Source organism: Dipodomys merriami, unplaced genomic scaffold (genome assembly GCF_024711535.1).
Source record: "Dipodomys merriami isolate MVZ:Mamm:240054 unplaced genomic scaffold, mDipMer1.0.p SCAF_114, whole genome shotgun sequence".
In the NCBI taxonomy this organism is placed as follows: Eukaryota; Metazoa; Chordata; class Mammalia; order Rodentia; family Heteromyidae; genus Dipodomys; species Dipodomys merriami.
In genome coordinates, this window is record NW_027202427.1 from 1,814,140 (window position 1) to 1,835,562 (window position 21,423).

Here is a 21,423-nt window from a genome sequence, read left to right on the forward strand (position 1 = left end):
CCACTCCTGGCTTTGCAGGAGTTAATTAGAGATAAGTTTCATAGACTTTTCTTCCCAGGCTAGCTTTGACCTATGATCTATGGATCTCAGCCTGGAGCACTAGGTGGGATTACAGGTGTGAGCCACAAACAACGGGCTTTGATTTTTTTTTTACTCTTTTATTATTTTTTATTGTAAAGATACATGCATGTATTTTAATTTTTTATTACCTTTCAGTGGTTGCACAAGAAGTTCCCTTTCTACAAAACCATGTCTGGCACTGTCAGCCACCGCTCCTAACCCACCCCTTCTCTCGCTTTCTATTTATTTTGGTCAGTCTGTCCCTCAGCTCTTCAGCTCACACTTGAGCCATGGCGCCACTTCCGGCTTTTTCTGTTTCTGGGGTGCTGAGGAATGGAACCCAGGGCCTCATGCATGCAAGGCAAGGGCTCTACCCCTGACCACCTTCCCAGCCCCACTTTCTTTTTGATTGAGGTCAGGTGATTGCATACATTTCACTTCTTCACAGTGTAGTGATTCTTAAGGCACAAACACCTTTTAACCTTCCCATTGGCTACCTTTGAATTTTAGGAATTCTAGTGCAGGCCAGGGGCGGTGGCTCACGCCACACATCCCGGAGGCTGAGGCGGGATGGGCCGAGCTCGGGGCCAGGCCGGGCGCACAGGGAAACGTTCTGATGATCGCGGTTCAAAGCCAGCCCGGGAGGAAAGTCCGTGAGGCCCTGATCGCCAAGGAACCACCCGGAAACCGGAAGCGGCGCTGTGGCTGGCGCGGTAGAGCGCTCCCTGGCGCTGCAGCGCCCAGGGCCCGAGTTCGAGCCCCACGACCGGCAGAACCACCCCCGCCACCCCCCGTGCAGGTGATCCAACATCCGGGATCCGCACGCCTGGGCGTCCCCGACTTTCCAGGGCGCCGACCCCGGGTGAGGGGCCCCAGGACCGTCCATGCCGAGCGCGGGTCCCCAGCGGCCGTGGCGGGGGCCGCTCCGGGCAGTGGGGCGCAGGGCCCGACCCGGACCGGGCTCCCGCCGCCCGCCCGGGCCGCCGCGTCGAGCAGCAGACGGGGCCGCGCTGCCCCGCGACGCCCTCGCGCACGCGCGCACGCGCGCACACGCGCACGCACCCGCTGACCCGGCAGCTGGGGCCCGAGGCGGACCGCGGGGGCTCGGGGACCCGCCGCGCGCAGGCGCACTGCGCTCGGCCGGCCGGGCGCTCCGCGGCTGCGCGCTCGGCTGCTTTTGCGACCGCTCTGCTTGACGGCAGCGGGTCAGCCCTCCCGGGAACCGGCGTTACCAGGTAACGGCAGGCGCGTGGGGAGCGGGAAGGGGTCCCGCGGCCGGGCCGGACCCTCACCTCGGGGCCGGGGCGCGGGCTGGGCCGCAGCCGGGCCGCTCCGGACGCGCCGGGCCCCGGCCCGCGGCTCGGGCTCCCCTGTGGCCCGTGGGCAGCCTCTCCCGCCAGACGTGCCTGTGCGTGCACCCCGTCTGGAGCCTCTCCCGCCCCGGGATGGTGGATGGATCTCCCCGCACCCATGGCAGCCCTCCCCACTGCCCTCCGCCCCCCACCTCGGCCCGGGACAGCCTCCTGTGGGGAAACTAGAGTGTCTGCTCAGCTGCCCTCCGTGGAGGACCCCCCCCCCCCCCGGCAGGACCGACCCTTGCAGTGGTCAGTTTTTCTTTTTCTTTTTCTTTTTCTTTTTTTTTTGGTCGGTCGTGGGTCTTGAACTCTGGGCCTGGGCACTGTCCCTCAGCTCTTCAGCTCAAGGCGAGCGCTCTACCACTTGAGCCACAGCGCCACTTCCGGTTTTCTGGTGGTTCATTGGAGATAAGAGTCTCACGGTCTTTCCTGCCCGGGCTGGCTTTGAACCGCGATCCTCAGATCTCAGCCTCCTGAATAGCTGGGATGACAGGTGTGAGCCACCGGTGCCCGGCTCAGTTTTTCTAAGTGATAGATTTATTTTATTTTATGCTAGTCCTAGAGCTTGAACTCAGAACCCGGGTGCTGTTCCTGAACTTTTGTGCTCAAGCCTGGGGCTCTACCACTTGAGTTACAACTCCACTTCTGGCTTTTTGATAGTTCATTGGAGATAAGAGTCTCATGAACTTTCCTGCCCGGTCTGCCTTCCAACTGTGATCCTCAGATTTCAGCTTCCTAAATTGCTAAGATTACAGGTGTGAGTCACCAGCACCCAGAAGGTTTATTTAGGTGGGGGGGGTTCGGGGGATTTTTTTTTTGTCCTAAGTCCAGCACTCAAAGTCAGCACCTGATGCTTGCTTTCATTTGTTGGTTGGCACTCTATGACCAGAGCCATGCCATCAACCCCAAATAGTGTGAGCATGCACATGTGCACATGCTCTCTCTCTATATATACATACACACACACATATATACATATATATACATAGAAACACACAAAAAATACTTTCTGACTTACCCTTTTAAAATGTACAGTTCAGCAGTCTTAGGGTTTAAAGATGGGCAGCAGCCCTATGATCAAATTTTAGAACATTTCATCACCCCAAAATAAACCGCATCTGTTCTCAGTCACTGCCGCTTCTCTCTCTGTTCAGCCAGGTAGCCACTCACCTGCCGTCACAGAGTCTGCTTATTCTGGATGCTCTATATTAAGGCCTCACATTTGCTCCTTTCCGTCTGTGTCTTTGACTTAGCCTAATGGTTTCAAGGCTCATCCATGTTGAATGTATTTGAACACATTCCTTTTTGTGGCCAAATAATATGCCATTGTGAGGATAGACCATCTATAGTTTGTCAGTCATTCTTGATGGACATTTGGACGTTTTCTCCTTTTTTGGCTGTTATGATGAACACAGCTGTGAGCATTCATGTACAAATGTTTCCATAGACAAGGGAGTTCACTTCTCTTAGATTCCGAATCTAGGGCCACAGTTCAGTTGTTGGATTTCTTGGAATGTCTCGAAGTGAGCTGTCAATTTGTTTTTTTTTAATTCTGAATGCTGTATCCAGGTCAAGGAGGACTCAGGCTAAGCTGTGAAGGTGGCACTGAGAAAAGCCCAGTTGCTCCGAAAGCCCCTGGGTGGGTGCCTGGCTGAGGAGGCGCGGGAGGCCCCGGGAAGGCGCCATCCTGGTGGGCGTTTGTCGTGGGGCCTTTGTCCCAGGAGACCCAGCACTGTGACTTCACAGCCAAGCCTCCACGTTGTCACCTTTCCTTGGAAACACCACCAGTGACTTCTTGGGGTCCCGAGCTGGAGAGCAATGTCCTGGTGTCTCACGTGTACCGGCCAGTCCTGTCTTCCAGCTAATTATGGGATACATATGTAATTCACAGACAGAAGGTGCTGGAGCCTGGGAATCTTAGCTCAGGTTTTACATGTCATTATTGTTTGCTTTTCTTTTTCCTTGTCTGCTCTCTAAAGAACACAGCCCTGAAGAATGGCAGAAGCAGTCTTCCATGCCCCAAAGAGGAAAAGAAGGGTGAATGAGAGCTATGAGTCTCCGTTGCCCATCCCGTTCTGGCAGGACCCCGGTCCCAGGCAGGGATGCCCACAGCTCCGCGCCGAGCTCATCAACAGCAGGGTGATCGTGAGGCGCTCGGAGGACATGAAGCAGCTGTACAGGAAAGTAAGTCCGGCTCCCTCCTGCCCGCCCTGAGCCCGCTGCCCTTCGCCAGCTCCCAAGCGGTGCCACCCACCCCCAGAAGCTCCAGAAGTCATACCACTCACCCGAATCCTGCCGGGAGCCAAGCAGGGTGGGTCAGATTAGCCACTCACAGCCCACTCAGTGAAATGGGGTCAATGGCTTGACCTTCGTGGTTCACTTATGAAAACAAAGCCAAGTCGTTTGTGGAGGTGTGGAAATGACCCTCACTCACCTGCCTTCTGTCCCCAGAGGAGTGGGTTCCAGGAGCCCAGCTGGGGGCGATGGAAGGGTGGGAGGGGCCTTCGAATGTTCTCAGTCCTCTGTGTGCTGGAAGGAGGCCAGGTTTGGTGTTGGCTGTTCTCCAGCGGAGGTGGTTTTGGCAGGGCACTGGTAGCATTTTGGTGGGATTTACAAGCACGCCTGACTAACCATGTGCCCTTTTCCCCAAAGGGCTACTTTGGAAAAGGTGTTCTTTCCAGAAGCCGGCCATGCTTCACGGGTTCAGATCCTAAGCTGGTTGCCACGTGGAAAGGTAAAGTTGAACAGCAAATCTTCATTTCCTTTCATCTGTGACCTTGCACCTAAAATTGAATGATGAGTTCTAAAGAAGAAGTAAGAAGCACACTGACAGTTTACCACTGCCCCAGAAGAGCAACTAGGAAATCTCATCTGGGTGCTGGTGGCTCACATTTTCCATGTAATCGTAGGTACTCAGAGGGCTGAGATCTGAGAATCCAGGTTCAAAGCCAGCCCAGGCAGGAAAGGTGTGAGACTATTATCTCTAGTTAACCACTAGAAAACTGGAAGTAGTGCTGTTATTAAAGTGGTAAAATACTAGCCTTGAGCAAAAAAGCTCAGGGACAGCACCCAAGCCCCGAGTTCAAACCCCTGAACTTTGTGGCTTGTGTCCAAGCTGTTCACAAACTCCTTCCTCAGCCTCACCAGGCTCGACTTTTTTTTTTTGGTCCAGTCGTGGGGCCTGAACTCGGCCTGGGCGCTGTCGCTCAGCTCTTCAGCTCAAGGCTAGCGCTCTACCACTTGAGCCACAGCGCCACTTCCGACTTTTTTCTTTTTTGCTTATGTGGTGCTGAGGAATCGAACCCAGGGCTTCAGGCATACAAGGCAAGCGCTCTATCACTGAGCCACCTTCCCAGCCCCCCCTTTTTTTTTTTAATAAAAAATAATCCTAATAGATGCAAACTTTTTAATTTTATCTATTTTTATCTAGTTTATTCTTTCATCGCTTGTACTTTTGGTATCATATTTTTAAAAATTGCCAAATCTAAATCATGCAGATTTTCTAGTTTTCTTCTAAGAGTATAATTGTTTTAGCTCCTCTGTTTAGGTTTTAGGTCCATTTTGAGTTAATTTTTTCATGTGGCATAAGATGAAGGTTCGGCTTCAGCTCTGCCTGGGAATCTCTCATTATTTCAGCATATGAACTTACTTTTTTAGGGGGAAGAGTGGGCTTTTGGTGTGGTTTAGTTGGTTGGTTGGTTTGGTTTTGTTTTTGATAGCCCTAGGGCTTGACCTCAGCCCAGACACAACCCACTTCTAGGAATTTATCTTAAAGATAAACTAGAAAAAATGGGGAAAGTGTTTATTGTAACACTGTTTTTAATATTCAAAGAATAAGAAAAATCCAGACACCCTTTAAAGGGACCAGTCACAAAAGCTAGTGTATTGGCATAATACAAAGCCTAGATCAGAGCCACAAGAAATACTGCTTAACAGAGTAAAGTCCTCACTGAGCGATGGTTTATCTAAAAAGGGAATAGTAATGTATGTTGAAGATGAAAGCACTTGAGAGGTTTGTCTAACTTGATTTAAACATCAGACACGTAGATATGTATTGAAATATCATGTTACCCCATTAGTAGTTACAATTGTTAAGTTTTTATGGGTTTTGATTTTGTGCCAATACTGGGACTTGAACTCAGGGCCATGTGCTCTTGCTTAGCATTCCTTCCTCACCTCAGCTCAAGGCTGATACTCTACAACTTGAGCCATAGCTCCACCTCTGGCTTTTTGCTGGTTAACTGGATATAAGAGTCTCTCAGATTTCTCTTCCCAGGCTGGCTTTGAATTGCACTCCTCAGATCTCAGCCTCCTAAAGTAGCTAGGATTACAAGTGTAAACCACCCAGTTGTTATGTTTTTATGCCCCAGTTGTATATTAATTTGGATTAGAGGCATGGCCTAGTGGTAGATTGCCTGCCTAGCAAGTATTAGGTCCTAAGTTCAAACCCCAATATCACCACAAAGAAAATTAAAAATAAAAACAAGAGCCAGGCGCCAGTGGCTCACACCTATCATCCTAGCTACTCAGGAGGCAGAGATCTGAGGATCTCAGTTCAAAGTCAGCCTGGGCAGGAAAATCTGTGAGAATCTTATCTCCAGTAAGCCACCAGAAAACCGGAAGTGGCACTGTGGCTCAAGCAGTAGAGTGCTAGCCTTGAGCTGAAGAGCTGAGGGGACAGTGCCCAGGCCCAGAGCTCAAAACCCACGACTGACAAATAAGTAAAAGCAAAAGGATAAGTTGATGTGGTGGTGTGTGCTTATAATGCCATCACTGTAGAGAAGGAGTGCAAGTGTGAGGCAGCCTGGGTCGTAGTGAGAGCCTGTCTCATAAAAAACAAGGATAAACCATTATTTTTAACTATGCCTAGGAGAGGGAATGAAACAGGTAGGAAAGAGATGGGACTTGGAAGTCTTACAGATATATAATTGTAAAACGAAGCTTTTTTCCAGAAACGCATCTTTCTAGGGAAGTTGTGAAATAAATGACAAGCATGTGGGTAGTTGGGTAACCCCTAGCGAATTATTTGAAGTAAATAACTTCATGGATGGATGGATGGATGGATGGATGGATGGATGTAGAGATAACAGTCTTGCTGTGTAACAAGGGCTAGCCTCCAACTCCCAATCCTCCTCCTAACACAGCCTCCCAAGTGCTGGAATCCCAAGCATGCACCACCATGCCTGGCTGTTATATAACTTGAAAACATAGAACTTTAGCTCTTTAGTCCTGGGGTAGACTTTGTGTCCCTTTCTCTTGCTGCAAAGATGCTGATGCCATTTGTAAAGCAGCCACGTTGATGGCTGTGCACAGCAGCCTTTTGCTCTCTAGACCGCAGGTTTGCCTGGAGGTCTCTGACCCGAGGGTGGTGGGTGGTGAATTGACCAGTCTCAAGGCAGAGAGAGAGGACCAGAACTGAAACCCAGATCACTCAGCAACCCCATGAGCACTTTAGAAAATGAGACCCAGCCGGGCGCTGGTGGCTTACGCCTGTAATCCTAGCAACTCAGGAGGCTGAGATCTGAGGATCGAGGTTCAAAGCCAGCCTGGTCAGGAGAGACCGTGAGACTCCTATATCCAATAAAACCACCAGAAAACTGGAAGTGGCGCTGTAGCTCAAGTGGTAGAGCGCTCACCTTGAGCTGAAGAGCTGAGGGACAGTGCCCAGGCCCAGAGTTCAAGCCCCACAGCCGACCAAAAAAAAAAGTGAGACCCATTGAGATTTCTTGAGCTGGAGCTGGAGCCTACACTTCCCAGGTCTGCGCCCACGTCCCCGCCCTTCCCCGCTACAGGGGCCTGTGCTCTGCTCTCCACCTGGCGTTCGCCCAAGTGGTTGGATGTGATGGAGAGGTGCCCTTCCCCCGCCGCCACTGCTGAGCTGGGGTGCAGAGTTGAGGGTCTGGAGAGCCCAGCGGCAGGGGCCAGGTTGGCTGAAGCGCTTGCCGGGCTGAGCGCAGGGAGGCATGGCCAGCAAAACAAGTACGCACACTCACCTTCCAGCTGCGTGCCTTCGTAAACCTGGCGTCACCTCGGACACTAATAGACCGTGTTTGTTGTTGCAGACGTGAAGACACGCATGCCTATAATCACGTCAAAGAAGTAAGTGACCTGAAGCTTGGCTTTCCTTATAGTTATAGCTCAAATAAGACTCTTAGGTAGCCTTTTTCACATGCAAGGTTTTTTCTTGTTTTGTTTTTGCATAGACAGGTTTTAGAGAATCTGAGTTTTATGTGGCTCGAATCATATTTGAAATGCATTAAGTGAACTCTCTGCTTTAATTTACTTACATTTTCATACTTTGTTAAATGGTGACTTAAGTCTTATCAAATGAAGCTCTTAAAAAAAAAAAAAAAAAAAAAAAGCCAGGCACCAGTGGCTCACACCTGTAATGCTAGCTTAGGAAATTTGAAGCCAACCTAGGCAGGAAGGTCTGTAAGACTCTTATCTCCAGTTAGCTATAAAAAGCAAGAAATGGAGCTGTGGCTCAAGTATTAGAACAAATAGTAGCCTTGGGCAAGACAAAGCTCAGGAACAGCACTCAGACCCGGAGTTCAAGCCCCAGGAACAGCACTGAAAACAAAAACCAAACAATAAATGCTTTTTTCATGACACTTAGAATATGCAGAAGTAGCCGGGCGCTGGTGGCTCACGCCTGTAATCCTAGCTACTCAGGAGGCTGAGATCTGAGGATTGCGGTTCAAAGCCAGCCCGGGCAGGAGAGACCGTGAGACTCCTATCTCCAATAAACCACCAGAAAACCGGAAGTGGCGCTGTAGCTCAAGTGGTAGAGCACTCGCTTTGAGCTGAAGAGCTGAGGGACAGCGCCCAGGCCCAGAGTTCAAGCCCCACGACCGACAAAAAAAAAAAAAAAAAAGAATATGCAGAAGTATATGAGGGCAACCTTTACCCAGGATCCGCTGTTGAAGAATGCTCCGGTTGTTCACTGTGCAGTCTTCCAGCCTGGTACAGACATGCTGGCACTGATGCATTTCTGCTTGCAGGTATGAGCGTCGTGTAGAATGGGCCACAGAGGTCATGCGGAGACAAGGCCAGGAGGAGAGCACAGTGTGCGAGATCCTCAAGGAGTTCACAAAACCTCTTGGACATCCTTGCACAGGGAGGAGCAAAAAGTGTGAACAGTGCGATGCCCGCGGCTCCCCGGTCGCCTCCACCCTGTGCCACACAGCAGAGCCCCAGGGCCCTTCTGTGACGAATGGAGACTCTGGACAGCGGGGTGGGCACCCTGATGGCCTGCAGGAGAGCTCTGGACACGACCTGCTTCCTGCACCCCCCCTCGAGGGACCCATGGTAGAGGAAACGGCAGCTCTGCCCCGAGAGCCCCTCAGCACCCAGAGCGGACATCAGCCATCAGGACAGAGGGGGTCCGAGCCTGAATACGTGCTCGTGGAAGAAGGCGTGTGTGATGAGCAGCAGGAGGCAGGCACCCCAGCGGAGGAAGTAAGTAAAAGAAAGCACCCCAATTCTCCTTAGGTGTGGGCAGCCCCCATTATCCACAGACTGAAAATACCTGGATTTGTCTTGATCTGGGGAGAGAGAAACCACACTGACACCACTTACCATAGTACGTTGTTACAGTTACTCTGTTAGTGGTTGTTGTTAACTCCTACTACACCCGATCTATAAGTTAGTTAAACTGTCTTGAGCGTGTCTGGATGGGGAGAAGCGGGGTTTGTATGGAGCTTCACTGGGACCCTTGGGCGCCCCCTGCAGATACAATAGTATGTATTGAGTTAGGGAGCCGCCTGGAAGTCACTCCCTCCACAGCCATCTGTTCTGGTCACTGGAGGCTCAGCTCTGCGCGCAGGCCTGTCAGCCCCAAGCATGTGGGATGAAGTTGGAGGGAACCTGCGGGCTGTCAGGGCCATTTCTTGGGACAATAGTAACTTGTTTAAATAACATGCTAGTAATATAAAGCAAGACCAATAATTCCTCTCCTTTGATGGGGAAAAAAAGAAATGCAGTGATCCTTTACATATGATCTGCAATACAGCCCGCATGAGAGAGAACGGGTTTATGAAGTCAAGAACATACGTTGATCGCAGAATCCAGCAAAATGCTCCAAGCTGCAACAAGACTCATAGACAAAGGGAGATCAAATAGGTTATTTTTATAAGCGAGGATTGTTTGTTCACAGTATTTCCAAGGCAGCTTTTTAGTTCGGGAGAGTTTATCATTTTAGAGCGCAGTGGCTCTATCAGGGCTTGCACTCGTTCCTGCTCTGTGCTTGATTTCTTTCCTTCTCCTCAGTGGGTGCACAGGCAGAGATTAACATGCCGGAGGAATCCATATAGGATCTTTGAGTATCTGCAGCTCAGCCTGGAGGAGGTACGTGTCCACCAAGCCTGTCAGCTCCCAGCGGGCCCTGCGGGATGCTTCCCGCGAGCCGGCCTTCGCAGCGGCCTCAGGGCACGGTTCTGAACAGAACACAGCCGTGGGTTTGGGGTCGCCATGAGCAGCCTCAGAAGCAGGCCTGCCTACATTTCCCTTCTCAGCCTTTTTCATTTGTTCTAAGTTGTGTGTTGGGGCTGAGGAGATAATGTCTGCTGTAGGCCAATGGTAGAGTGCTTACCTGTCATGACAAGGCCTAGATTAAAACCTTGGCACTGGGAAGTAGCACTGTGGCTCCAGTGGTAGAGCACTAGCCTTACACTGAAGAGCTGAGGGACAGTGCCCAGGCCCAGAGTTCAAGCCCCACAACCCATAAAAACAAAAACAAACCTTGGCACTGCTAAAGAAAGAAAATGTAAGCCGGGTGCCGGTGGCTCACGCCTGTAATCCTAGCTTACTCAGGAGGCTGAGATCTGAGGATCCCGGTTCAAAGCCAGCCCGGGCAGGAAAGTCCGTGAGACTCTTATCTCCAATAAACCACTAGAAAACAGGAAGTGGTGCTGTGGCTCAAGGGGGTAGAGCCCTTGCCTTGAGCTGAGGAGCTGAGGGACAGTGCCCAGGCCCAAAGTTCAAGCCCCACGAACGACCAAAAAAAAAAAAAAAAAGAAAATGTATTTGAGGACAATTCTCCTATTGTTTCATGGAGGATTAAAGAGGGTTCCTCTGGCATTTGTCTTGTGGTGGTGGTGGGGAGTGGGGGGGTTGAGATAGTTTTCTCACTACGTTTAGAACTAGGAACTAATCCTTTTGCCTTGGTCACCTGAGTGCTAGGACCACAGTCATACATTGCCACTCCCAGCTGAGTACTTGTTTTCTGTTTAGGATTTCAGATTGAATGTTTCAGCACTAATTTTCACCAGATTCTTTTTTTAATATGGCTTTGTTGAAATATAATTAACATACCATATAATTCACCATCTAAAGTATACAACCTTGGGGTAGGGATGTTATTGAAAAGAAAGAAAGAGATCATATTGTTGGTGGTGGTAGTAAAAGATACTATAAAATCATTAAAACAATGTAGTACTGGTGTAGGAGTGGAAAGATCAACCAGAAGAGTCTACAACCATACCCACGCATAGATGAGAATTCAGAGTATGGTAAAAATAGTGTACCTTATCCATAAGGAAAAGACAATGGATCTGAGGTATGGAGCTGATTGGCCATGTGGGAAATAAGTCATAATCCTCCCTCCTATCCTATGTCAGAACAGGTGAAGTATCCCCGTGGTCCTGTGTGCTGGGCCGCTTGCCAGCTGGTGGATGGATTTGGGGGAAGTGACTGGATCCCAGAGGGCTCCGCCCACTCAGTGGACTCACCCCTCAAGGCTTCATAATAGGAGGGGAGGCAGGACCCGGTAGAGGAAGGGAGTTTCTAGCTTCGTCCTTTGGGGACTGTATCTGCCCTCCCCCCACCCTTCCTGTATTCTTCTCTGTTCCTGTCCTCATGCAGTGGGCTGTTCCTGTGAGCCCAGCCACTGATTGAAACCCGAGATCCTCTGAACCAAAGTAAATCTTCCCTCCGTTCATGCTACATCAGGCCTGCTGTCACATTAGTGCAAAGTCTGACTGGCACAGAGACATAAAGGAAGAAATTTTACGGAAAAAAGCAACAATAGTAAACAGATATTGGTGGCTCATGCCTTATAATCCTAGCTACTCAGGAGGCTGAGATGTGAGGAATGAGGTTCAAAGCCAACCCAGGCAGACAAACCTGTCATCCAGCAAAAAGTGGAGGTATGGCTCAAGTGGTAGAGCACCAGCCTTGAGTGAAAAAACTAAGCAAGAGTTCAAGCCCTAGCATTGGCACAAAAGATAAAAAGTTAAGAGGTATGAGCTGTCTTCTAAGAAACATAGCACATAGATTCCACTATTTAAAACTCCGTGTTGGGGGTATAGGTAAGTTGTAGAGCTTGTATAGCATGCCTGTGACATGGATTTGATCCCCAGACCATCACTGCAGAAAAAAGGGCTCAAGCCTAACCAGAGCACCGCCCGTCCGGAACTCATCTTCCCTTTTAGATTGGTTTCCAACTTCAGCTCCTGCGCCTGCCTCACTCAAATCCTCATCCTGTCTAGAGCACCCTTGCTCTCCTTGGCCTCTTTCCATCCTTGGGATGAGAACCCCAGGAAGCCCCTTTGTGGGGATGACAAAGCAGGGGTGTGCCCTGCTCACGGAGGACGCCGTCTGCCCCGTTTCCTGGTGCCACCCACGTGTTAGGTTAGGTGCTGGAGATGAGAATAGGAAATGGGCAGTCCCTGTAGCTGAGGGAGAGGTCGGTGGGACAGGAAGGGGCGTGAGCAGTTGTGCACCTCTGATAAGGCCTGCTGTGGAAGTGGTCGGCAGCCGAGCCGGCTCCACCGAGCTCCGGCTCACAGGGTCCGGGTTCTGTACCCGTTTCCATCTTGTGGGTTGGGGCAGTCCATGGGGAAGTAGCTTTCACCTCAGGCTCCACTCCAGGGTGGAGAGGAGCTGACGGGGAGTGGGAGCAACGGAAGAGCTGTGCGCAGGGCCCTGTGCTGGTGGCAGATAGACGCCTTACCTTACTGAGTCCTCACCCCACCCCATGAGGAACCCCAGGTCCTGTTACCTGGCTTTGATGGGGGAGAAGCTGACCCTTTACTGGAAGGCGGGGCGCCCCTCCTCTGCTGTCCGCGTATTTATAATGTCACTCTCCAACTGTACGGAAGCATCAGCGCTTTCTTGGGCCTCTGTATGGCCTGTGGGCCGGATGCTGTGGTTTTGTAATGATAGATGAGGATGAGCAGCAAGCTTGCCCAGCACAAACAGGGTCTTGAGTTCCATTCCCTGTATGGCCCAGAAGCTAAGAACAGTTTAGTTTGTTTTGGTTGGTTTGCTGTGGACTTCTAATCAGGACTCAAACTCACAATCCGCCTACAGATGGGCATGTTATGCCCAGCCCAGAACATCAGTTTACTTTTGAGGTGGCAACAATTCAATCTATGTAAGACTCTTCCAGGAACATGAACTATTTTTTAAGGCAGTGCTGGGGGTGGAGCCCAAGGCCTTGAGCATGCTAGGCAAGGGCAGTGCTCCACCCCTGAGCCGCAGCAGCCCTAGCCCGCGGCGTGGCACCAGTCCATTTTTGCTTTTTTTTTTTTTTTTAAAGTCAGTCGAGGGGTTGATATCTGGACCTGGGTGCTGTCCCTCAGCTCTTCAGCTCAAGGCAACTGTTCTACCTCTTGAGCCACAGTGCCACTTCTGGTTTTCTGATGGTTCATTGGAGATAAGAGACTTACGGATTTTCCTGCCCAGGCTGGCTTTGAACTGTGACCCTCAGATCTCAGCCTCCTGAGTAGCTAGGATTCCAGGCGTGAGCCACCAGTGGCCAGCTTCATTGTTCATATTCTTGTTGCTGGCCAGTTGTATTGGGATGAGATAGAATTTTTTTTTTTTTTTTTGTCGGTCGTGGGGCTTGAACTCTGGGCTTGGGCGCTGTCCCTCAGCTCTTCAGCTCAAGGCGAGCGCTCTACCACTTGAGCTACAGCGCCACTTCCGGTTTTTCTGGTGGTTTATTGGAGATAGGAGTCTCATGGTCTCTCCTACCCGGGCTGGCTTTGAACCGCGATCCTCAGATCTCAGCCTCCTGAGTAGCTAGGATGACAGGCGTGAGCCACCAGCGCCCGGCTATGAGATAGAATTTTGTAGTTGCTTTGATCTGCATGTGCTTTGCAGCCAGGGATGCTGAGCACTTCTTCATGCATTTAGCGACACGGCAGCGTTTCTAATGAGCTTTCCCCTTGCTGTCTGCAGGCCTTCTTCCTTGCATATGCCCTGGGATGCCTGAGTGTTCACTATGAGGAGGTAAGGTGTTTTGTTAGACAGTCCTCCTAAAAGTTTCCCGACACCCACAGCAGGCCGTACTAATACTCTTACTTAAAGCCAAATGCTGTCCCTGGTGCCATACCCCAACCCCTACTGATTAAAGTAGGAATTGAGGTGTCTTTTCCTGAGTTTTGGCTTTGGGTTCTGACTGAAGACTGTTTAAGTAAAAGCCAGCTTTGAAGACTGTTTAAGTAAAAGCCAGCTTTGATTTGACCCTTTTAAATTGAATTTTACTCTCAGGAGGACGGTTTTTTGTATATACTGATCAGGAACTCAGCATCAAAGTAGTACTAAAAATATGCAACAGTAGAATCTAAGGGCTGTCATGCGTGATTCAGTCATTGTAATGTAGCTATACAGAAACAGGACCAAGAGTCAGAAAAGCACATGATCATCTCAGTTGACACAGAAAAACCCTTGGACAGAATTCACCCTTTTACGATAAAAGCTCGGAAGAAGCTAGGCGTGGCAGGCACGTCACTGAGCTTAATGAAGGCTACAGATGACACACCTACACCCAACATCATATAACATGGAGAAGGGCAAACTCGTTTCTCCTGAAGTCGGGAACTCAGCAAAGGTGTCCACCCTCCTCACTCTTCCCCGAATCCCTAGCAAGAAGGTAGGAGAAAGAAAAAAAAAGGGATTCAAGCAGAGAAAGAGTAAGTCTGCTTATCCCCATATGCAGATTATATGATCCTCCAAAAGCCTCGCCGGTCCCCCTCTCCTGCCCCTTCCCCTTCCTCCACACCGGTCCCCCTCCCCTGCCCCTTCCTCCACACCGGTCCCCCTCCCCTGCCCCCTCCTCCACACCAGTCCCCCTCCCCTGCCCCCTCCTCCACGCTGGTCCCCCTCCCCTGCCTCCTCCTCCACGCTGGTCCCCCTCCCCTGCCCCCTCCTCCACGCCGGTCCCCCTCCCCTGCCCCCTCCTCCACGCCGGTCCCCCTCCCCTGCCCCCTCCTCCACGCCAGTCCCCCTCTCCTGCCCCCTCCTCCACGCAGGTCCCCCTCCCCTGCCCCCTCCTCCACGCTGGTCCCCCTCCCCTGCCCCCTCCTCCACGCAGGTCCCCCTCCCCTGCCCCCTCCTCCACGCCGGTCCCCCTCCCCTGCCCCCTCCTCCACGCCGGTCCCCCTCCCCTGCCCCCTCCTCCACGCTGGTCCCCCTCTCCTGCCCCCTCCTCCACGCAGGTCCCCCTCTCCTGCCCCCTCCTCCACGCAGGTCCCCCTCTCCTGCCCCCTCCACGCTGAGATGGGCTCTGCGGCTGCGCTGTACCTCTGGCCTCAGTTGCCACTTTCCTGCTTCTGCCTGCCAGTGGGAATCGCGGGGAGCCCAGGCAGGAGCTGCGGGGGCCGGAGCCTCGGGAGCCGTGCAGATTGCTTCTAGTAGCCACATTAAATTAAAAACAGGTGATGTTAATTTGAATCACATCACATCGTTCATAGATCAAAAAAACGATGCGTTCTTGTCTTCTTTCTCGTAGTGAGTTGGATCTTGGTGTGTTTCACACTTCCAGCGCCTCTGTGGGGCTGAGCCGGTGGATGGCGGGGCTCAGTCTTCCAGCTGGGCCCCAGGGCAGGGGCAGCCCCAGGGGTCCGCCGGCCCTGGCCCAGGGCAGGGACACATGCTTCATTGCGCCTTCCCCCCTTCCTTTTTTTCTTCCCTCCCTTCCTCCCTCCCTCGCAGGAACCTTTAACGCTTGTGAAGCTCTGGCGCGCGTTCACCGCCGTGCAGCCCACCTTCAGGACAACGTACATGGCATACCACCACTTCCGAAGCAAGGGCTGGGTGCCCAAGGTGGGGCTCAAGTACGGGACGGACCTGTGTGAGTAGCTCCCGGGGAGGGATGGCGCGGGCGGCCTGTGTGAGTAGCTCCGGGGGGGGGGGGGGGGGGGGGGCGCGGGTGGCCTGTGTGAGTGGCTCCCGGGGAGGGAGGGCGCGGGCGGCCTGTGTGAGTAGCTCCCGGGGGCGGCTGGGGGCCTCTGGCTCACGGGAGACTGCGGAGCGCATGCACCGCACGCACAGCCCACCCGGCGCCTGCCCTCAGTTGTCTTCCACGACCCCCGCTTGCCTCACGCCATCCTTGCCCTTCAGGACTCCCCGCGGTGGATCGCTGGAGACTTGTAGGCATGGTTTGCCTGGGCCCCAGGGCCGGGGCTTCCAGCCCAGGCACCGCGGTAGTCCAGTACTCCCTCCCCCAGCGGCCAGGCGCTGCTTAGAAAGAGAACACAGTTGTGAGCACCACAGACACAAAAAGCAGGCAGTCATCTTGAGGGCGGCCAGCGCCCCGTGGAGGAATGTCATGAGCAGAGGCCAGAGCAAAGGCTGCTACTTAGGTCAGGAAACAGCTCTGGAAGCTGCGAGCGCAGGTGGGGAGCAGTTGGCAGGTGAAAATGGAAAGAGCATACTAGGCAAATGGCAAGTGCAAAGGCCCGAGGCAGGAACACGCCCAGCAGGTCGCAGCAGCAAATGTGCTGCTCTGAATTTCCAGAAGTAGGCATAGGCTGTTTGTTCAGATGGGCTTGAGTCTCACTCATCTCCAGCCCCAGAGCTGAACCAGCCAGAGTGTCTGCTCAGCACATTTGTAGTAATACAGGATTGCTCCACATCATTCAAACTTCCTGCTTTTTTTTTTTGGTGGGCGGGGGGGGGGGGGGTTGCGTGGAGTGGTGGTATTGGAGTTTGAACTCAGGGCTGTGTGCTTACTAGACAACGCTCTGCTGCTGCTCCCGCCCTTTTTATTTTATTTTGAGGTAGAGTATCGGAGGGTTTCCCTTTTTGCTTGCTGTATCTGGGACGACAGGCACATTCCACCATGCCCGGCTTTCTCTGTTGAGATGGGGTCTTGGAAGTGTTTTTGCCCTTGCTGTCTGGGAACTGGACTCCTCCTGATGTTTCTCTGAATTGGTAGCATTGCAGGCCAGGTGCCTGGCAGAACTTCACAGCCATGATACAGTTTCACACTCTACCATGGAGAGTGTAAGGGAAGAGGCAAGATAAGGCTCACAGGGAGGCCTTGTGTTTAGTCCCCAGTGCCAGGGAGAAAAGAGAGAGCAAGAAAGAGCCACATGTGCTCAACTGGTCGGAAGTGCGTGGCGAGGAGGGAAACCTGGGGGGCCAAGGCCTTGGGAACTCCCTTGCGTCAGGAAAGGCGTGCCAGCGGGGCGCAGGGCAGAGCGCACATGCAGAGAAAAACAACTTAGCAGTAGAGGACGCCGTCCATGGCCCATGGTGATAGGCTGTCTTTTTCTTCTTTGCAGTGCTGTACCGGAAAGGCCCTCCGTTTTACCATGCAAGGTTTGGAGCACTCTTTAATTGATTGAAGGCCACACAGGGCTTCCGGTATTGTCGCCATAGTGATGATTAAAAACCAGGTCCCTCTGGCCTGACCAGGACCATGCAGATGTCCACGTGGGACTGGGGGCGTGGCTTGGTGGCGAGAGGCTGCGCAGCATGTGGGAGGCCCCCCTTCCGTCCCCAGCGCCTCAGAAACAGGCCCGGCCTCTGCCCTCACCCCCAGCGGTCCCCTATTGGGTGGAAGACTGTGTTGGGTCTGTGTTGAAGTCAGTGTAGGTACATAGTGGTCGCCCCAGGCACCCCGGGTACCTGTCTGCAATTGTGCTGGGAAATTCTGTTCCTTGTCTACAGTTCTGTGTTGGAGCCAGCTGCAAGTTTGAGGTTACAGGAGAGAGAGGGCTCTGGTAACCGTCAGGGTGTCTAGGCCCCCTCAGGACGCGTGTGCTTTTCCTGTAGCTTCATTCTTGGGAAGACAGGCAGTGTTGTTTGTGAGCAGGTTGGCTGCATGGTTTTGATCTCCTAACCCACCTGTGTTTTGCAGCTACTCGGTGATCGTGGAGCTGGTTGATGACTGCTTTGAGGGCGCCCCCCGCAGGCCATTCAGCTGGAAGTCCTTGGCTGCGCTGAGCAGAGTGTCAGCCAGTGTCTCCAAGGTAACTGCAAAAAAGTCATTTGAAGCCTGGTGCCAGTGGCTCATGCCTGTAATCCTAGCCACTCAGGAGGCTGAGGTCTGAGAACCAGGGTTCAAAGCCAGCCCAGGCAGGAAAGTCAGAGAGACTCTTGTCTCCAATGAACCACCAGAAAACCAGAAGCAGCACTGTAGCTTAAGTGATAGAGTGCTACCCTTGAGCTGAAGAGCTGAGGGACAGTGCCCAGGCCCAGAGTTCAAGCCCCACAACTGACTAAAAAAAGTCATTTGTAGAACTTCCTGACATCCCTTATTTTTGCTCAAAGCTGGTGCTCTACCACTTGAGCCACAGCTCTACTTGTAGCTTTTTGTTGGCTAATTGGATATGAGTCCTACAGATTTTTCTGCCCAAGCTGCCTTCAAACCATAATCCTTGTATCTCCGCCTACTGAGTTGCTAGGATTACAGGCGTGAGCCCCTGGCGCCCAGCCTGAGTTTAGTCTTCTACCTCCATGTTCACATGCGCAGTGTGCTGCACCTGCGTTCTCTTGCGCCTTGGCGGGTGCCGGGGGAAGCAATGTGTCCGTGTGTGCCATGCACGCATGCCTGCCCACACTCTCTCGCCGCTGTTTCTCACAGGAGCTTCTGCTGTGTTACTTGGTGAAGCCCTCCACCATGACTGAGGAGGAAATGGGGTCCCCGGAGTGCATGAAGAGAATTAAAGTTCAGGTGGGTCCACAGCTAGACATGCACTGTCCCAGAGTCCTGGGCACTGCTGTGTGACCTTCCAGGCCCCGGAACCTCTCCCTCTGCCCTCCTCCTCCCTCCCCCACAGTGGCCTCTCAGTGGCCAGGCCCGGCCTCTCACATGCCTCACCTCCTGATGGCTGAGCTTCTTCCTGTCCTCCTGGCTGACTCCCCCGCCAGGGCTGCCCGGTCCACTGTGGAATCATCCATTGACTCTCCCCCGCCAGGGCTGCCCGGTCCACTGTGGAATCATTCATTGACTCTCCCCCGCCAGGGCTGCCCGGTCCATTGTGGAATCACCCATTGACTCTGCCCCGCCAGGGCTGCCCGGTCCATTGTGGAATCATCCATGTTTGTGTTGGTCCTGGTAGCCCTGTATGCACACTTACACACACGCACATACCCAGCCTGCCCCTGCCTTCTCTCACGCGTTGCCCCCCGCCTCTCACGCTGCCCTGCCTCCCACCCTGCTGTCATCTCCAGGGCATCAGTGCCCTCCTCCCCGAGGCTGGCTGGCATGGGGCTAGCGGCTGGGGCTGTGGCGTCCGGCTGCGTGTTTACACATCGTCTGCCAGCGGAGCAGGGGCGGCTCACCTCTCCACCGCTGCCTGGAGCCTGGCCTGATGGCATGTGCTTGGAACCTTAGAGAATCAGTGCTTCTCATTTTTCCTGCCTGCAGGAGGTGATCCTCAGTCGCTGGGTTTCTTCACGAGAGAGAAGTGACCCGGATGAACTTTAGTGACCCAGTGCAGCCTCCCCGGCTCCTGCCAGGGCCCGGGCGGGTGGGTAGAATGTCCTGTCCTGGAACTGAAGCTTTAAAGGGCGACATGCACACCACAGAAAGGACTGCAGACTCCACCCGAGCGCCCGCCGTCCCTCCTCCTGCGCTGTGGAAGTCAGAGCTGGCGAGTCCAGCCCCACGGCAGTTCCATGATCTGGGCACAGGCTGAGTTCCTGTCACCCTGTCCCTGGGAGGTGGCGCCGGCAGTCCCCTGGGAAAGCTCTTCTCTGGGGACCTGAGCACGGGAGCAGATGCGGACTCAGGACCCCACGTCCCACGCTTTAAATGGAAAGGCAGGCTCTGTGTGCCCGTGTACCTATGGGCTTGGCGCTAACCCGAGCGCTGGAGAGCCGCTTTCCGAGGCCGCCACTGCAGCGCTGGCTCTCCACGGTGCCTGTCCTCTGCCGAGCGCAGCCAGGCCTGCGTGTTGAGAGACCTGGACCAAGCCAGCGCGCAGGGAACGTTTCGGGAGGGTGAGCCGGCGTCAAGGAGCAGGGCTCGCTGGGCTCGGCTTCTGCTGGCTGCGAGCCGAGCGGAGCCGAGCCGGAGCTGTCACGGCCCGGCGGGGTGGGGCGCTGGTGGGGGCGGGGCGGGGCCTGCCTCCAGCCTCCGCTCCACCGAACCTGTCAATCCTTCCAAGGGACCTGACTCTCCCTTAAAGAGCCCACCCGGCAGCCCCCACTGCACCGACAGTGAGGCGTCTGCGTGAGTTTGGGTGAGGACCCCACATCCACGCGCTAACAAGGAAGGGCTTGGACGGGATGGGGTGAGAGGGCCGGAGGAAGCCTGGGGCTCCTCGAAGCTCAGCCCTGCGCCTCTTGGCAAGCAGATCGCAAAGCGGGCACGGCGGGCGCCCGGGCCGCCGAGGCCTGCGCCCACCCGCGCGGGGCTTTCCCTTAGCAGCCCCGGCCCCTCCGCGCTGCCGTGCCGCGGCAGAAAGCAGCCAGAGCAAAGCCCACGGAAGCGTGGCCCCAGGGTACCGCACCCGCCCGGCGATCCGAGCCCTAACAACAAGCCCGGAGAGCCGACTCCGGGCTCGCGCGAAGCCCCTCCGCGCGCCTCCACCTCTCGCCTCTGCGGGGTCCCGGCCGCGTCCTCAGCCCGGGGCTGAGCTGCGGTGCCGCGCCCCGAACCGCTCGACGCTGCCCCCTCCCGACGCTGTCACCTCCGCGGGCCAGGGGGCGGCACCGCCATCATGGAGGACCGCGACCCCAGGCGGAGCCGGGGGCGGCACCTGGGTGCCAGGGGTCCGCCCGAGGGGCGTCGAGGCGCAGTCTTCAAGCTGAGCACAGGGAAGGTCGCCATTCACAGCGTTGGCTGAGCCCCGCTCCGAAGGCCGCCATCCGCACCCGCACGCTTCCCGGGAGGCTGCGCGCTGGGCCCCGGCGGTGCGGACGAGGAGGGGTGATGAGTGTAACCGGCGTGGGGGTCTCCCGACACTGAATGCGCGAACTGACACCGCTGTTTGCTTTACAATGGTCGGTTCTGTGCACCGTGTGTCCCCGCGGGAGGCCGCTGTGTGGCGGCCCCGCGGCCCTGGTCTGCAGGCGCACTGTCCAGTGCCACCTCCTGGAGTGTAGCTGGCACTGGGCAGTGGCTAAAGCTCTGTGGTTGGGACTCAGTTCTGAGCAGGCCAACAAGACTGGAGACTGGCTTTTCCTTCTTGTTTTTCCTTAACTTTTCTTAGATTTAGGGGGTTGGCCCGTGCCATGCACGGTGTAGGAGTTTGGGAAGAACAGCCTGTGTGGGTGGTTGTGTCTTTCAGTTCAGTGACCTCCGAGGCTGGGTTGTGAGGGCCCACTGGTCACTCCATGAGCACAGACCTGCTCCTAATGGCCCCAGGAGTAACGGCGTGAAGGGCGCAGTGGCTCACGCCTGCAATCCCAGCTACTCAGGAGGCTGGGATCTGAAGATTGCAGTTCAAAGCCAGCCTGGGCAGCAAAGTGCATGAGACTCATCTCCAATAAAAAAAAAAAAAAAAAAAAAAAGCTAAAAAAGTAAGTGGTGCTGTGGCTCAAGCGGTAGAGCACTCGCCTTGAGCTGAAGAGCACTTGCCTTGAGCTGAAGAGCGCAGGGACAGCGCCCAAGCCCAGAGTTCAAGCCCCACAACCAACAAAAATAAATAAAAAAGGTTTCCCTTTAGCTGGGTACGGTGGCTCAGGCCTATAATCCAAGCTACTTGGGAAGTAGAGATCAGGAAGATCATGGCTTCAGGCCAGCCTAGGCAAAAATTTCACAAGACCCCATCTCTACAAAAGAAGGCTGGGCGGAGGGGCTGTCGTCCCAGCCATAGCAGGAAATATA

General features: G+C 54.0%; 1 protein-coding gene across 2 annotated transcripts; it reads left to right on the forward strand.

Annotated features, from left to right (window-relative positions):
• The first annotated feature begins 1,256 nt into the window (after positions 1–1,256).
• LOC138822713 (tRNA-splicing endonuclease subunit Sen2-like) lies at positions 1,257–19,674 on the forward strand. Of its 2 annotated transcripts, none has more exons than XM_070015590.1 (12): positions 1,257–1,295; positions 3,395–3,599; positions 4,068–4,149; positions 7,478–7,514; positions 8,417–8,873; positions 9,684–9,761; positions 13,599–13,649; positions 15,354–15,492; positions 16,928–16,964; positions 17,506–17,617; positions 18,232–18,321; positions 19,018–19,674. In XM_070015590.1, exons 2-12 carry the CDS (start codon positions 3,411–3,413, stop codon positions 19,075–19,077), a joined length of 1,332 nt encoding a protein of 443 aa, XP_069871691.1. In that variant the 5' UTR covers positions 1,257–1,295; positions 3,395–3,410; the 3' UTR covers positions 19,078–19,674. The 2 variants fall into 2 exon arrangements, with proteins under 2 accessions (XP_069871691.1, XP_069871692.1); XM_070015591.1 differs by lacking the exon at positions 1,257–1,295 and adding an exon at positions 1,546–1,664.
• Positions 19,675–21,423: the final 1,749 nt, after the last annotated feature.

Bases quoted from the DNA above. Each gene is read 5' to 3' on its own strand.
- LOC138822713 (XM_070015590.1), top strand. From the start codon at position 3,411: ATGGCAGAAGCAGTCTTCCATGCCCCAAAGAGGAAAAGAAGGGTGAAT. The intron at 4,150-7,477 runs GTAAAGTTGAAC...TTGTTGTTGCAG, and splicing joins GCTGGTTGCCACGTGGAAAG to ACGTGAAGACACGCATGCCT. The intron at 8,874-9,683 runs GTAAGTAAAAGA...CCTTCTCCTCAG, and splicing joins CAGGCACCCCAGCGGAGGAA to TGGGTGCACAGGCAGAGATT.